This window comes from Chinchilla lanigera, unplaced genomic scaffold, assembly GCF_000276665.1.
Source record: "Chinchilla lanigera isolate Chin_1 unplaced genomic scaffold, ChiLan1.0 scaffold00089, whole genome shotgun sequence".
NCBI lineage: Eukaryota > Metazoa > Chordata > Mammalia > Rodentia > Chinchillidae > Chinchilla > Chinchilla lanigera.
The window spans coordinates 7,784,397-7,802,615 of record NW_004955490.1 but is presented as its reverse complement, the minus strand read 5'-3'; the positions used below and the strand labels follow the sequence as shown (position 1 = coordinate 7,802,615).

General features: G+C 40.3%; 1 protein-coding gene across 1 annotated transcript in view; it reads left to right on the top strand.

Moving 5' to 3' along the window:
* The window catches only part of Atg4a (autophagy related 4A, cysteine peptidase), a 59,982-nt gene that overhangs the window by 22,511 nt on the left and 19,252 nt on the right, over window positions 1-18,219 (top strand). Inside the window, exons 2-3 of the mRNA XM_005404678.2 lie at window positions 13,915-14,025; window positions 16,388-16,459. Of these exons, the coding sequence (XP_005404735.1) occupies window positions 13,915-14,025; window positions 16,388-16,459 (183 nt within the window). The remainder of the gene's footprint in view (window positions 1-13,914; window positions 14,026-16,387; window positions 16,460-18,219) is intronic.

Genomic DNA, 18,219 nt, shown 5'->3' with positions numbered 1-18,219 from the left:
AAGGGGCGTGTAGCTCTCACATAATCTCCATGCCCTCCTCTTCCACAGGCTCAGGATGTATATACAAAGTAAGTATCCTGGCTTCCTGCTAAGTCACTTAGCCAAACCTCTAGACTCCCGAAGTTGACACAATGTTTCAACCATAACACTCCACCCCTTGTTAACTTGGCAACCAGACACATTTCTTTAAACTGGTTTCCAGATACAAAGACATGCTATTACATTAGCACCATAACATTTCACCCCCCAAAGACTCATGCACATCCCTTTATGCAAAAGGCATCTAGTCCATCTGCAAGAGTTGCCAAAGTCCTAACAGTTGCAGCATTGCTGAAGAATCTGAGTCCCAAGCCTCCTCCAAGATGTAAGGCAAACTCTTAGCTGTGACCCCCTGTACAAATGGAAAGTTAAACACTCCCAACATTCAATGGCACAAAATAAGCAGTACCATTCCAAAAGGTACAAACAGGGGGATGCAGACCATGGGGACCAAACCAAGTCCAAAATCCAGCAGGGCTAACATTATGTTCTGTAATTCCACATGCAGCATCTGAAGCAACTTGTGGCACATTGTGAGCTCCAAAGGGTTTGCATGAGTCCACCCCTATGGCACTTCTGGTGGTTACAGCTTCCATGGCTTCTCTATTAGGCCCACTTTGCTCCCTCCTTGCAGATTTCCTTTGATGATCCATGGTCCTGGCTTTTCTAAACTTCTGAGGTCTACAGGGCACCTTTTGCTTCACACTCACAGCCTCACACACTGCCCCCTCACGGGCACACTGCCTGGCCTCCCAGGCCTTCTGAAGTCTGGGTGGAAGCCTCTTCAACCTCAGAACTCTTGCATTCTCCATGCACCTAAAGCCAGGACCATGGGGATGATGCCAAGGTCTGCTGCCACCTGGAGCAGTAGCCAAGTTTCCTCTCTCTTGGCCACAGGGGTCGAGTGCTTGGATCGCTGGGCACTCTGAATCCATTTCTGAGGGACAGATCTTCTATGCTGCCGCCATTCTGGAACCTGGTGTGGCCGCCGCCACCATTCTGGAACATGGTGCTCAGCAGCTTTCTTCTCAAGGCAAAGTCTGTCACCTTTGCAGTTTTGAGGCTGCAAAGGGTGGAGACTTGCTGCTTCCTGTGATGCCCTCAGGCCATCTTTTCTATTCTCCTGTTCCTTCTCAGCAATGGAGATCTCCTCAGCCTTATCTTTGCAGTCCACAGCTTCACTGGAGCTTCCTTTCTGGCCAAACACACAACATTCATCCTGCTGGACTCTTTGCTCTTGAGTCTCAATATATATCTGGCTAAAAGCCCCCAACAATAGCCATGCCACTTCCCCAACATTCGACTGCCTTGAAATTTCTTTTGCCAGATTAACCAGTCCGCTGCCGCCCTTAATCTCAGTCTTAGGCAAAGTCTCTGGACACGAGCAAAATGCAGACAAACTTTCTGCCAAGCCATAACACACATCGTCTGGAGTCCAACGACCAATGCAGTCCCTCTTCCCAGCAGAAACCTCCTGAACCTGATCTTTACCGGCACGATTTCTGTCAGCCTTCTGGGCTTCTGAGCTCTGACCATAATCTCCCAGACAGAACAGTCGAAGCTGTTCTAGTGCTTCTCTTTCAGGCGACATCTCTGAACCTTTCCAAACACTTCCCACAAGCCATTTCCAAAGGCTGTTGAACCACATGGTCAGATATAGTCACAGCAACGACCCCACTCCTCTGGTACCAAATTCTGTCTTGGTTACTTTTCTCTGCTGCCATGTCCAGGCTCCAGCTGCCACTCCAGCTGCCTCTCCAGCCTCAATCGTTGCCAGTCTGTGTGTGGCATAACGATTGCATAGTCTCTCTGCCCTCAGTGTTTTGGTACAAGCTTCTTTTCCCTGGAGCATTCTTTCTCGCCCAATTTGCTTAACTCTCACTCATCCTTTAGGGCTGTGTTAAACCTTTCTTTCTGAAGCCTCTTCATGGCCCTAGATTGGCTTAATTATTCTCTTCTATGTTCCCTTACCCTCCCACCCCCTGCAGACATCCACCATGTAGTATCAAAATAAACTTTCCCTTTTTCTCTGTCTTCCCATTAGACTTGGAATTGCTAAGTATGTTGCTATCCCCATGGCCTAGGACAGGATTGTTACACTGACATTTCAATAGCCATATCAATCACTTTTCACATGTAAGTGTTCTGAAAACTGTAAATGGCTTTACCAAGACTTGGACTCTACTGGCTGTCTTTATACAGTCTGTCTTGATTACTGTTTCATTGCTGAGAAAAAAACACCTGGCACCCAAGTAAACATTAGACAGCCTTTAGAGGATGAGTTATCACAAGTACTATGCCCAGAGCTGTTGGAGACTCCTAGATGATCACTACATGAACTGAGACTTTAAGGAGTTCATTCCAATAGCAGAGAGATGACATATCCACATATAAAAATAATCTAAAGTACAAAGGGTACAGTACTATAAAGTAAGTATAAATAACTAAAGTAACTTGGAGTTTTGGAAGAACTTTCCCCAACTTATTGGAAAAATTGAAGAATAGTTTATAAAGAAAATAGCATTTGAGATAGGACTTAGGGGCAAGTAGTATAGGAATAAGCAAAGATAAAAATCTCCAGTCTATCACGAAGTTTATTTTGACTAGAAACATCAGATACTGTAAAAGAAGTAGTGAACAATAGGAAACAACTGGAAATATAGGAAGGCCCTTAAATGTCATGTTAAGGAGGTTGTATTTGATTCCTATCAGGTGGAACAGTCTTGGAAGACTGGAAGTTAGTGATTTAGTGACACTAGCAGAGAGATCCCTTAAAATTAGTCTTAGTATCTTCATATGATATCTTCATATATCTTCACATCATATCTTCATATGATATGATATGGCATATCTTAGCAAATCATTATTAAGTAATGAATTTAGTTGATAATTTTACTGAATAGCATAGAAAAAATACAAGACCTTTAGCTCCTTAACCTTTTTTTTTTAACCAGTCTTTTATCACTAGAAATCTAGATGAGGTAACAGAGCATATAACTGACTAGTTCTGAGAAATTGAAATTAAAATTAAAATTGACAAGGGAAAGACACATTACCAAGACATAAATGCCTCATAAAAATGTATAGACATATAAAGTGTTGTTTGCTTAGGAGTTGTGTCCAAAGCATTGCCTTTAGCTGTCTAGAAAAATCCAGACACAATATATAAATTACACTATTAATGTTTATTCCTTTTGGGTAATTTTAGATTACTTCCTGTTTAGTGCACCTATATTGTTTTAACCTCAGACTGTCTACTCTTACTCTGCCCTATAAACAGTGAGTAGTGCATTATCAGTGGGTTTTATGGTATGTTATATAATCACAGCATTTGGCTTCTTGCCAGTTTAGGCAGGCCTTCAACACTTTAGGCCTGGATTATCACAAAAAACTTTCCCATTGCTCTCCTGTATTCATTGCCTTGAATCTAGGTTTCATTATGACAACAGTGTATAGTGAGAAGAATACTGTATGAACAGTAAGATTAGCTTGGTTTGAATCCTGGTTAGACCTCTCACTAGCTATGTGACCTGCTGTAGTCATATTCCCTCTCCTGAGATTCTTTTCCTTCAACTCCAAAATAGAAAAAAAATAGTCCCTTCCCTGGATATCTCAAGGGGCTATCTCCATGACCACATGAATGTGCTTTAAAATCTGTAAATAAATTTACTAAGACATGGACTCTACTAGCTGTCTTCATGCATTCTGTTTTGGTTACTTCTTCATTGCTGAGACAAAATACCCAATACTCAAAGTAAAGGAAGAAAGGTTTAGTTTAGCTTACAGTTTTTAGAGGTTTCAGTCCATAGTTGGCTGGCTCCAAAGCAGGGTGGCACGGAAGAGGGATATCATAGAGGAAAAATGGTCCATGTCAGAGCAGGTAGGAGGCAGCAGCCACCAAGAAGGAGCAAGTAGCAAGCCTCCCTTTCCTTTTTATAACATCTTGATTACGAACCTTTTGAGTGGTGCCACTCACACCCAGGGTGGAGCTTCCGTTATCTATACCTAGAACTCTGCTCATTCCAGTCAGTGGACTAATTTAGTACTGTACACCCTTAATCCCAGTGACATACGCCCTAGATCCAGCTAGCTCTAAGAAGCTCCACCTATGAGTGCATGAGAATTTGGGGGGATGTCTATATACAAGCCATAACACACTGCAAAAATCCAGTCCCATGGCAATTCCTTTATCTCATTTTTCAATATTCCCCAGAACAAAAAAAAAATTCTCCAGAACCTACCGCCTCTTCAATACATACAAAATTATGATATTCCCCTCATCAGAAGTATTCTCTTATCTCTGTTCATCAAAATCTAAATAATAGTCTAAAGAGCAGTTTAAATCACACTTCCTCTTTGATAATTCCATTGCTTATTGATCTCCCCCTTTACTAAATATTGACCACATTTAGTTATTGTCAACATTTTCCTGTACATTGTTTTTGTTGTTCATAATAGCTCCTTTATATAAGGTCCATATATTTAACTAGATTTTGAGTTCATGATACTTAGCTGATTCATTCAACGTTTAGTGAATGTTCGTGAGGCCATTTTCTCTGTAATTCTTGTAGAACCAGTTTATAACTTGATGAATAATTGTGAGTTCATTTATTTAGAAATCCATACACAGAATCTTAAGAGAAATCTTCCTATGGCTTAGAATACTCCTCCTAACATCTCATCCTACTCTCACAATAAAAAAACCCTTAGAATAGATCTAGTAGACCTTTTTGAGGCAATGGAACTGTTCTATAGCCATGCTGTCCCATATGGTAGTAGTTAGCCAGCCACATATGACTGATATGTTCTTAAAATGTGACTAGTGCTATGAGTGACTGAATTGGAGGCTGGTTCTGAGGATTGAACTCAGGTCCTTATACACATGCATTATAACTGAGCTACATCTCACCCCCTAAATTGTAAATTGTCTTAAATTTACAGTATAGTGTAGGCCTAGACAATGATTTTCTAACTTTTTTTATCACAGTAACATAATGAAAAATACATTTTAAACTGTAACTAGCATTTTTATCACAGTAACCCAATGAAAAATACATTTTAAATTGCAACTTGATTTGTATTTATGCATGAAATAATATTTACCATTATAATGTATGATATACTCTCATTGACTTTCTGTTTTATACTAAGTGCAACTCACTGTGTAGATTTCACAACCCACTATAAATTACAATATGCTGTTTTAAAATGTACTGTATATTTTATAGATAGAGAATCTGAGGCCCAAAGAATTACAGGAGGTGTATTAGTTAGCTTTCACATCACTGGAACAAAATACTCAGTACCTGAAAGTTAAAGGAAGAAAGGTTTATTTTGGTTCAGGGTTTTTAGAGCACTCAGTCCATGGATGGTTGGCTCCAAGGCAGAAACAGCATGACAGAATGGAAGCCAGGAAGAGAGAGAGAAGGGCGCAGCTGAGGACAAGAATACACCCTTCCAACTTGCATTGCCAGTGACCTACTACATCTAAACAGTCCCCAACTCTACAAGTCACACAACTACAGGAGATTTTGGATCTAAATCATAACATTCTATTCCTGTTCCCCAAAAGGCTCATGTCTATCTTATTATGCAAAATGCATTTAGTCCATCTCTGAGAGTCTCCCAAGTCTTAACTGTTGCAACACTGCTGAAAAATCCAAATGCAAAGTCTCCTCTGAGACTCAAGGCAAACTCTTAGCAGCCCCTGTAAAAATAAAAAGAAAGTTAAATATGTCCAATCAACATACAATGGCACAAGATAAAAATTTTCATTCCAAAAGGAAGAATAGAGGAATAGAAAGGAATGAGATCAAAACAAGACTGAAACCCAGTAAAGCCAACATTAAATTCTGAAGTTCCACGTCCAGTGCATGGGGCAAATTGTGATGAGATATAAGCTCCACAGGGGTTGGGTTGCCTGACCCTGCAGCATTGCTGGCTGCAGCCCATATGACCTCTCTCAGACTGGTTCCACTTACTACCTACAGCTTTCCTCAGCAGATGTTCTATAATCTTGGCATCTCCAACTTTGTGGGGCACCCACAGTACCTTTGGTTTAACTCTCACAGCTTCATGGACTACCCTCTCAGGGGATCCTTGACTAATCCCAGGCCTTTCTTTGAAACTTCCTTGACTAATCCCAGGCCTTTCTTTGAAACTTCCATGACCTCATAACCTTCTCAACCAGCATGTCTGTAAAACCAGCACTATGTGGATGATGCCAAGGTCTGCAACCAGCTCAGGTAATAGCTGGGCCCCCTTGCACCATGGCTGTGGTCGGCTTCTATTGTGGGATTGCTGAGTACAGTGAATTGAATCCTGGGGAACCAATTCTCTTAGGAAGCCCTTCTGGAGAAGATGTCCCAGGGACTTTCTTGTCAAGGGAAAGGTTTACAGTTTTTCACTTTGGTGCCTGAGATGGGTGGGGTCTTGCTGATTTATGAGATTCCCTCAAAGTATCTTTCCTTTTGTCTACACATAAAGTACTTGGCTTCTTTTTAATGCTGGTCTTTTCAGCAAGCAAGCTCTCTTTTGCCCCATCTTTGCAAATGCTTACTTTTTTAGCAAAACTACAAACTTTTCAAACCACTTAGCTCTGCTGTTTGCTCCTAATTTCTCTATAAATTTAGCTAAAATCAGCCAGCCCTATTCATGCTTCATCCTGAATGTTGGGCTGCCTTTAAATTTCCTCTATCCAATCAGTTAGTCTACCACATTTAAATTCCACCTCACATAAACTCTTAGGACATGGACAGAATGTAGACTAATTCTTTGCTGGAGTGGAACATGTATGCCCCCTAGTCCAGTTTCAAATAGAATCCTCATTCCCAACTGAAACCTACTGAGCCTGGCCTTTATTGTCTGCATTCCTATCAGCATTCTGGTCTTCTGAGCTCAGGCCAGTATCATACATCAAACATTACTCATCACATTCTTAGGCTTTTCTAGCTTGCATTGCCAATATTTTCCAAATTCCTCCCACAGGCCAGTTCCAAAAATTTTAAAAACACATGGTCAGATACAATCACAGCAACAATGGACTCTTAACAACTGGAATGGTTATTACTTTGCTGACTTGCCCTGAAATTTGTTAGGTACAGTTCCTATGCTCCACCGCTGCTTGTACTAGTCAGTTAAACAGAATATCATAAAGTCCTCTACTGAATGATAACCTTTTGGTTAAAATCCCCAGGTCTAAAAATGATACTTTTCTCTTAGGGAGTCAACGTTTATACTGTTCTGTAGAGAAATCATTTATGTCTTTTGGATTATTTGACAACCTATCATTGCAAGGGTATGAATTGCTGTTTAAATTCAAGAAAACTTGTGATTTTGTATGTGAAAATCCATTTGAAGTTCTAGGACCTGAGATGTAGCTTGGCACACAGTGCCTGCCTGGCAAGCACAAGGCTCTGACTTCAATTCCTGGTATGGAAAGAAAGAAAGAAAGAGAGAGAGGGAGAGAGAGAGGGAGAGAGGGAGAGAGGAAGAGAGGAAGAGAGGAAGAGAGGGAGAGAGGGAGAGAGGGAGAGAGGGAGAGAGAGAGAGAGAGAGGGAGAGAGAGAGGGAGAGAGAGGAAGAGAGAAAGAGAGGAAGAAAGAAAAGAAAGGAGAAGAAAAGAGAAGAAAAGAAAAGAAATTCTAAGAGTTGTCCAGTCTATTTTCCAAGTTCTTGGTTGTCAGAAAAGGAAAGCACAAGAGAGGAGATGAATGAAAATGGAGCAGGGCCTGTACAAGTGAGCAGAGACTGAAAAACAACAGGGTAGCAAGGAAATCCAGAAGGATAGGGGTGAAAGCACATTTTTGGGCCATGCCAGAGTTGTAGTGTTTTGGAGTTTTTACCTCCTTCTTAGGCCCTACTAACCATCCTGCAATATACCATGCCTCTCTTCAAAATCTCAATGCAGGCAGACTTGCTCTTCACTTTTTGTTAATTAAAAAATAAAACCTTTCCCTTTGTCCACCAAATCCATGAATCGAAGATGTTCTGGGTAGGCCAAGATTATTATCTCTGTACCTACCGTTAGATTTTTTTGTCCCCGTCTCATTGCTCACACGTGAAAACTGCAAGTTATTTTTTACTCTCTCACTCTTCTTTGCACCACACTACACTTAGTTGTTTGCCAAGTCCTTTTGATGTTTCCTCAAACAGGAATTTCTTCCCATTTTCCTTACCACTTCTATCTGATTGCCATTAAACTCAACTCTAATACCACCTTTTTTAGTTTTGCAAAGGTCCATTTGGCCCCAGTTGGAATTAAGTATGTCTCCTTACCATCTACATAACTTTCTTTTCACTTGATATACTTCATATTGTTAGCTGTTTCCAGAAGTAGCCTCCCCAATAGTTTAAAAACTTTGGGAAGGTAGAGGCTGTATCTCACTGATATTTTATCCTCTGTGCCTAGCACATATTAGAAACTTAATAAAATTTATGGAATGAGACATGAATGAATATTCAACTATTACCATATGTGGGGAACCACTCAAACTGCTTCAAAGCTCAGGGGCATCTAAGGGCACCTGAGGACATGACCCCGCTTATCTAGCACAAGTGCATAGTGGGATATAGTTATGTAACCATGACTTAGCACAGGTAAACAGGCATGCGCTGGTTACAGTACTATACAAGAATGTAAATATGAGATAAAAACCTGTATAAGAATTATACAATAAAGACACAGGCAGCTCTTGCTCTTGTGCTCTTGCATTCTTGTGCTGTGCTTTGCTCCATGTTGCCTGCTGTTGTTGCTGATGTCTTGCACATATACATTCTTTAACCTTGGGACCTCACCCATGAAAATTTCCCTGGGCCCCCCCGAGTGGGCTCATACCATGCATCTTTTCCACAAGTTTTCTTACATTTTTGAAGATGTGACCTTACGGTATGTTGGATATGTTATCTATTGAACATTGTTTTGGAACCAGCAGTGTCCTGGCAAGCTATTAGAACTTCCTAGCCCATGAAATTCTGTGACGTTTTGATTCCACTTTAGAAAGTTGGTGGTGTCTCTTTCTTTAGCATATGCTTCACAGAACCTTGGAGCTTTGATGTACAGGTGTCTTTATTAAACTATACCAAAATTTTGTTTTTCAAAGCAATTTTCCCATTTACTTGCAATCTTCCAAAATAACCTTGAAAAATTGCTGGAAAAATTAGGACAACAAAAATGGCAGAATCTAAGACCTCTGAAAATTCTTTCCATAATAGCAATGAAAAACACTGGCAAGAATTGTCAAAATCAACTTTTTCAGAATTTTGGAAATCATAGGATTATTTTATAATATTTACCCAAAGAGTCAAATGCAAAATGCCCATATACCAGAGACCCAAAGAATCCAGCTGAGGGCCTGGGTCCCTCTGCCGGTTGGAAATGAACTGAAGTCTTGCAACAATTTGGAGAATATTTATTCAAGAAAACTGGCAACATATTGGTAAGAGCACTACACTCTGTGATGTTTTCACTTGTGCTATTCCTATCCCTTGCTCTGTAGCTCTGCAGTATCCTTGAAAATCAAGAGCTTGTACTCACAGGGAAAATCAGCAGCCTGGTAGCCACCAGAGAAGACAAAATGGGGTTGACGCTTATGATGGATTAACTAATGGTCAACTTGTAACACCCAGCTGAACTGAATCAGTGTGGTTCTGGGGTGGAAGACCCACCTGAGGATTGTTGCCAACAGCATAAAAGGAGAACTGGGGGGGGGGGGAAATGCTGTGCTGTTGATTCTCCTGGAGAAGCTTGTCATGCTGGCTTTCCTGATACGAATTCAGTTCTCATTGTTGGAGGAGCTCGAGCCTTCACTGTTGCTGAGAATGGCTGTGGTTCTTTTGCGGGGAGCTCTGGTCCTTACCTTGAGCATTGTTTCTTGGTTTCAGTACAGATTCCTCAACCTCCTGGCACAGGTCCTTCATCCCACTGGTGCAGACTTTCTAGCTTCTACCACTGGCTTTTGGGCCTTCCCAGTGCAGATCCTTGATACAGACTTGCATGAGACATTGTTTCGGGCTCCAGGCCTCCTGTTGGACACATGGGGGGCATTGTCATGGGCTCATTATGTATTTCATCTGTCTGGTGGTTATATGAAAAACCCACTTACAAGACTGTTTATTTGACCTAATTCAGGGATGCAGAAAGCTGTCTACACAGGGCCGTCTACCCAGGATCTTTTAAAAATATCTTCAGCGACAATCATATAACTTCTCTGCTGCCTAAAATAGTAGATAATGTTCCAGCGAACCAAAAAGTTTAAAAGAAAAACTGGGAAATAAGATTCTTTGGGGCTTTAAAAAGGTTGAGCATATTCCTGGGAATCTTTTAGACCATATGCGTGCATAGGGCTGTGTGCATTCTCAGAGCTGGGCATAGGCTCAGGAAAGAGCTGAGGAGGTCCTAAGGTCCCCCTCTGGCTGTTGTCACCCACGTGGTGTATGTTAAAGACATGCCTTAACAGGTACATAGAGCCCCTTGGTGAAGACTGGGAAACTTATTGGTTCCAGGAGTTTAAGAAAAGTTTTGTCCAGTTATCTAAGCTAACCCAGCAGAAGCTTGAGTACCATAATTATTATTAAAGTGAAATGGAATAGGGAGAAGAAGCCTGTTTTCCCTCAAACCTTGCAGCAGCCATTTCTTTGTCCTTGAAGCTGCATGTTTGTAAATCTTTCTGTATAATCCCCAGGTCTTTAAACAGACTAAAAGGGTAGAAAATTCATATCAGGCTAATATTTGGTTTATGAACTTTAAAGGCAATACGAAAGTAATTTGTACTAAATTCTTTAAAAGGGATTACTGTTAGTCAGAAATAATTGTGTTGGATGTTAGATTTGACTTCTATAGTACAACCACTTTCCAGATTGCTTTATTATCTGATTTCTCCTTGTATAGGATCTATTCCTTTTCTTCCCTCAAACCCATTATGTACAATTTCCCTGTGCCTCTGCTCTTTGCCTCGTTAAATTCATCTTCTGTTCTGGATTTCATTTATTCCATACATGTAGCTTTGACTAATGCTGGCTATGGGCAAACACACCGCATTCTGAGAGTCTGTCTTCTAAGAGAAAAAATCAAGACTAGAGACTGTAATGACCTTCATGCTGGCTCAGCTAGGCCTGAGAGGGGGTGAAGAGCCAGAATCAAATTCTTTGGCTACCGTTTTGCTCAGAGCCATCCGAAATGAAGCAGGGCAGTTGTCACAGGCTTTAAAGGTCTGTACTAATTTGACCAGATAGCTTGGTAATGACTCACTGAAACAGAGCTGGTGATAGAGAAATGGTTCTAGGGGGCCAGTACTAAAAAAAGACCCAGAGCTCATGCATACATGCTGTACATTGATCCATCGCCACCCTTCCTCAGCCTTTCCTGGGTGCCAGAGAGGGTGTTCTTCTCCCACCATCCTGTCAAGTTAGTTTTTAGGTGATTTTCCTTCTCTTTTTAAGCTAAGCTGTAGGTTCATTTTCACGATTTCTCTTGCCTGTGAGGGGTGGAAAGGTACAGTGTGAGTTACCCTGCCTTGATCCACTCCACCACCTCCTGGGGATATCCTGACCCAGATGGTCATTTTTAGCCTGTTATTTCTTGAGCAGGGGCCAGGGGCTGAGGTCAGCGGCAGAGAAGCTAAGAGTGCACAGGTTCACTGGCAGATTTGGTACCAGTGAGTGCCCACTGGGGAACAAAGTCGGCATTTCCTTTCTAAATTCTTTAAATTTGAAGCACTAACAGAGACTGTGATTTAATAGTTAAAAGGGACTGCAGGCAGAGGCTACTTAAACCTCTAAAAGACTGGAACTCTGTAATACGTTTAAATAAAAGCAATGCCTCTGGTTAACTGTGCTTCTAAAAGTGCTTTTACAGATTATAACCTCAATTTGCACCAAAGTATTTTGAGCAGATGAATCTGTTTTCATAATCAGAAGATTTGCTTCTATTTAGGAACATTTCTTTCTATGAAGACAGCATGCTTGTGCTTTAGAAAACAAAAACAAAATAATTTCCCTTGTCAAGTCAGTTAAGCATACCCCACAATACCACTTGCACAGGAAACTACACCCATAGGCTGCTTAGGAACCACTTGGGGAAAGGCCCTGCAGCTACCGAAAGCTGCATAAAGGGGTCCCTGCTCTGAGCTCTACTTCCAGCAGGAGCCAGGGAGCCTTCAAGAGCTGAGAGAACGTGTGTGTTGGATGTCTTAGCTTTGAACTTGATGTACAATTTCTCATACAAATAGTACCATCAACTATGAAACATAAAATAAATTTAAATTTTCTGGTTACAGATTAAAATAGGTTTTTATGGGCTTCTTATAAACTTATTTACTACCTACAGTATTGTTTCCTTAGAAAATTGACGATAAAGAATTGAGAGCTAGGGCCTCTTCATGAGTCAGTCTTGAGTCTTTAAGCAGACTTCTTCCTCACAGGTGGTACAAAACTAAATTTGAATTTTTAGCTCCTCTCATATTCTATGGCCATAAGTTTAAAAAATGTGACCTGTGAACTAGTGAGGTTTAGTTTTATTTTATTTGGTTACTTTACCTTGAGAATTAACCATAGTTAGAGATGGGAAAAACCAAACTGTTTTTTGCTACCGTCACACATACCACTCAACACTTCAGATAGCAGATGTGTGTGGGTGTGCGTGAGGTGTCCCCACATACTCGGAAATTCTGCAGCAGACACCAGACGTGTGATCTTAATTTAATTCTGACAGTTTCTACCTGGATTTAGAATCAGGTTCCGTAGGTTGAAAGCTCAGTCCCACAAGACTGCCCCACTTCAAACGCTAGTCCCAAGTCCTAGGCTGTAACCCAACTTGTACGTTCCTGGCCAAATGAGTACAAATCGAGATTCCTATGACCCCTTCCTTGAGTTTTATAAGTTTTGAGATGATGTATGGAACTCAAGGAAACTCTTTACTTTCACATACCCATTTATCATAAAGAATGTTGCGAATGATGCAGATGGCAGCCTGGTTGAGGAGGCAGCCAGCTGGGGGAGAAGGAGCATAGAGCTTCTTTGCCCTCTCCAAGCATACTGCCTTCCAGACACTTCTGCATGTCAGCAGCTGAGAAGATCTCCAAACCCCAAAGTGCAGAGTTTTCCATGGACACTTCGTCACGTAGGTACACGTGATCTACTTTTTATACAATTTCCAGCCTCCCTCCCCTTCCCAGAGGGTGGATGATGGGGCTGAAGCTTCTGAGCTTCTAATCCTTGCTTAGTCTTTCTGGCGACCACCTGTCATCCAAGAATCATCAAGAATCACCTGATTAGATCAAAACATGTCCTGTTACCCAGGAGATTCCAAGGGACTAGAAGCTCTGTATCTGGAACTGGGGCCATAGATCAAATATTGGAACAAAAGATGTGCCTAACATCCCTAGGACTTAGAAAATTACAAAGGTTTTAGGAGCTCTATGCCAAAATACAAGGACAAAGACCAAATACATATTTCATACTATATTACATCACAATAGTCATTTATGAATCCAAAGAGCAAGTTATGTTTATCATTTACTTCAAGAGCCTTCTTTGTAGAAGCCATAGGTGTATAAAATGGCAAATAAAAATTACCATTTTCACAGTTGTATAATCTTTCAGGCTTATTGCAGTGCCTTCTAAGCCACTGGCCACTAGAAATCTCACCAGAAAACTCCCTGTGACATAGGAAAGAATCAGGTATGTAGGTATTACTGTCTCACCTTGATACCCTCCTGCTAGGAGAAGTGAGATAAATGTATATTAATAAAGAATGCTCTGTCAGGGAGAAAAGTTTTGAAGTAACTGTGGCCAGATTTTTCAAGATAGTTTTAAATGGGACTTTGAGAAGGAAAAGTGATAAAAAGAGTTGTTAAACTTTACTTGTGTTTCTTTCAGTTTTATCCACGTATGAAAACCAGATTACTATTTTTGCTGACTACCTAGAAGAATTTCCAGATACAGACGAGCTGGTATGGATCCTGGGGAAGCAGCATCTCCTTAAAACAGGTATAACTTGACAGCAGTTGTCTTTGTGAATCCAACTAAGGTTGGCAGCTGAGGTTAGGGTGCTGCCCTGCTTTCTTTCTTAGGTTCATGGAGCCATTTTCTTGACAGACATTGATGCTACTGTGAGGCAGGTATACACTGTAGCAAAGGGAATTTAAGCCTCAATCCCCTTGCTTGCTGCATAGGCCCCTTTCAAGATCCTGAAAGTCCCTAGTAGTATGTTCAAACATAATTACAGGTTTTTGGACAATTTATAAAAGTAATATATTTTTTATTCTTTTTCTTAAAGGAGAACTTACAAATTCTAAAAATACTGGGTTTCAAAAAACATGGACCCATTCCTGGTTATCACTAAACAGTATTTAAGTTAACACTAAACAGTCTTTGTTAACTGGGCTATATATTTCTCATTTATCTCACATTGTTGTCCATCTCGATAGAAACGCCCAGGGACTTCTAAACAAGCCATGGCTGTTAGAAACAATATCAGACAAAGTCTTATGTTTTAAATCTTTTTTTTGGCTTTTGCTCTGTCTCTGTTTATTCTGGTTTTGTATAGAACTTTTAACCATTGCAGCTGCATGGAACAAGGGCTTCAATTTTTCTTCTTTACTGCCACATTCTTACAGATTGGGAAATACTTTTTAACCTGAAAGTGCTAATGATCCAGCACCCGTGATAGCCTGAACTTGGGAAGAGGCAGCTCTGAGATTTATGTTTCTGAGAGATCCTCTTCAGTGGACCTTAGCATGCTAAGTAAGGAACAGGAAGAAACTGATCAAAAGGCAGGAGAGGAAGTTAGGCGTTGCCCCCTTTTCTTGAGTTTGGCTTCATTATTTTGATTGGAGAATTGTGAACTAGGAGCAAGTCTGAAGACAGCAATTAGGAGACTTTGTGTCTTCAGAATCTTCTCCTACCTTGGGCAAGTCCCTTTTTCTTTTTACATTTTAACTTCTTTGCCCAGTACTTAAAGTGTAGGGTTTTGAGAGGACCTCTTCTAGTTCTGTTTTCCAGGATAACAAGAATCTTCAGTTTTCTGAATATGCTCATAGTTAAACTCTAAGCTAGGAAATACATTTTGAGTGAAATTATTGTTAAAATATCCATGCTGTCTTCCCAGCATAAACCGAAGCTAGACTGCACAGCAGCTGCAGAGGCAGGAGGGAGTGGTGTGAGCATTTGAGAAGGCAGCTATATAATAACAGCTGACATTTGACACACGCTTACTGTGTACAAGGCACCATCTAAGCACTTCGCATGTATTATCTTTTTGAATGCTCACAAGTAGGTGAAGTAGGTGTTATTCTCCCCATCTGGTAGATGAGGAAACTGAAGCTCAGAAAGGTTAAGTAACAAGGTCACACAACTGGTAAGTGGCAGAATCAAGGTGCAAACCCAGGCAGTGTACAACTCTAGAAATCTTACTCTTAACCATTGTACATCTGCTTCCCAGAATGTGCTAGGCACTGGGGTTAGGAAGAGGGAGGGAAATCCAGCCAGCTCAACTTTCTGATTTGCTTAAAGGAAAGGAATGAGAGAAAATGGAAACTATTGGCTAAAACTGGATTTCTCTTTCTTCTTTTAAAGCATGATGACTGTAATTCCTACACAGAATACAAATATGGATATGTTGTTACGAGGGCAAGAGATGACTAAGAAAAATACCACATCTAAGTAGAAATGGAAATTAGGAAGTTGTATTGGTGGCCGCTGAAGTAAATTTGCCATAAAATTTAAGAAATCATGTTTTAAATAAAGACAAAAACATTTATGATGTTATACATTGATTTAGACTACAAACGGCAGTTGTACTAGGTATTATGGTAAATGTATTGCACATTTTGCTTGCTTATTGGGGATATTCTTTTTCAGTTAAATGCATACATTACACATGTAAACACACATGCATACATAAACACACAAGCCCCTAGGTTTAGATAACAGACAATTTTATAACAGTAACATTGGTGAGAGATCCAGCCAACCATCATCATTCAGACTGGGGATGATTGCTTTATAAGTGGGTTATATAGGATCCTTTCTTTTCTTATTCCTTGTTTTTTGGCCATGACTTCAGTATTAGTACCTTCCAGGGCTGTGGTACTTAATGATAGAGAGACAGGAACCACTCAATGTCATTTGATTGACCAGTTGAGTAGCCCTGGCCAAAACAGAAGTGAGGGGGAAATACTGAAACTATTTGGCTGAAATAAGATTGGATTTCCTATGAATTTTCCCTAGGTCTTTAACAATGGAATTGACTGGTTATTTTCCAGTAAGTTTGCTACTGGCTTAGAAGGCAAACACAGGCATTTTTAGATGAAATATGGTGACTTATTTTTATTTTCCCTTCTACTTACAGAAAAATCTAAGCTGTTGTCTGATATAAGTGCTCGTCTATGGTTTACATACAGAAGGAAATTTTCACCAATTGGTAGGTATATCATTTATTGTACTGTGCTTTCTTCCTTATAGAAGAAAGCACAGTACAATAAGCTATCTTATAGCTTGCCTGAGGTTATCAATGACTTCATAGAAACCTTAGAGTTAACAGCTCACTATGGCAAAGCATTTGATTTAAGGGAATAGGTAAGTCTTATACTTCACCCAAAATTTCATTGCTTAAGTACCTCATCATGCACGGTTCGGTAATGTTGACATGTTATAGCAGTATACCTTTGACTCTACTTCTAACTGTTCAGACACCAGATAGGATTATTTATTTCCTTTTGAGAGTAAGGAAAAATGAAATCAACTTTTAATTTGGGTAATGTCTACTAAATTACAATTTACTGTTTTATAGAACTATTTGATTATTAAAGATAATTCTGCCTTGAAGGAAAGAAAATAATTCTGAAATGAAAGCACCTTGACATTGGAAGATGATATGATAGATTTCCTTACAACTAATTCTAGCCTGTTACTAGCTGTCATTTAGAAAAAAAGACAGATAAATCAGTTAAGTGAATATGTTCCCTCGAGAGGACATATAAAATGTTTGCAAGCAGGGTGCTTATTCCTAACATCTGGCCCTTTAGGGTGGAAATGGTGGAAGCTACTCTCCTAAGCAGAAGCCTGTCTGACCAATTTTAAGGCAGGACTGAACCTAGTAACTGGAGTGAAATAACCTTTCTGCAGAGGATCAAAATTGAAATCCCACATTTTCTTTGCTCTTTATAGAAGGCCCCCAAGCAGTAACACTAAAGAACAATCCCAGTGGTTCTAAATGGTTAACTTTCTCTGGGTGAGGAATTCTTTGCAAGGCTGGAAGATATTTCCGATTCAACTCTGATAACATTTTGTCAACAGATGGTCTCTTCTTTGTGTACCTCACTGCACCTTTCCCATACTGATCTGGCCTGCAATTTGAGCACTAACAAGAAGCAGAGGGCTTCCCTTCGGGCTCACAAATTGGTGCACTCCTCTCCATCTTGCTGTAGCAACTCTTCTTCCATCCCCAGCACAGAAGGAAAGGGGTGACCACTTTAGCAACCTCGTCCTGCTAGATTGATGGCCCCCTTTAAAGTTAATCTTCTGAGATCATACTTTTCACCTTCCATGTGGGGAAAGGAAAACAATGAAAGCAAAATGTCCCCTCTGTCATCTAACCTATCTGGTTTCATTGGTCCCTTGAGAGAAGATATTGAAAGATTTCTCACCCTGGCCACATGGATGGACTTTTCTTTACAGCAAGTGTTCTTCAAATGAAACCTGTTGCCTTATTTCATTTATTAACTGGTTTTATATATTTTAAAGATATAGTGCATTTCTAATTTCTTAATAGTATTTTACATTACTTCCATACTTGTAATATCAGGTATTTGCATCATCCTGTGTGGATTCTTGACACATTCAAAGAAATTCTCTCATTTGATTCTTATAGCACCCACTGATAGTGGGCAGAGTGTGAATTATTATCTCATGTCTGTAGATGACACTTGGATTATGAAATTAGAGACTGGTTTTCTGATACCTAATCTAGGATGCTTTATTTTACTTTGTCCTCATTCAGCTCTTTTAAAATATATACTTAGAACAGTGAAATGCCTCCCAAATATCTTTGACCATTGTGATGACTACTTCTGATAGTATTCTGAGATCTTTTTTTTTTTTTTTTTTTGGTTTTTCTCCGGTACCGGGAACCGAACTCACGACCTTGCGCTTGCCAAGCAGGCGCTTTTGCCGCTGAGCTAA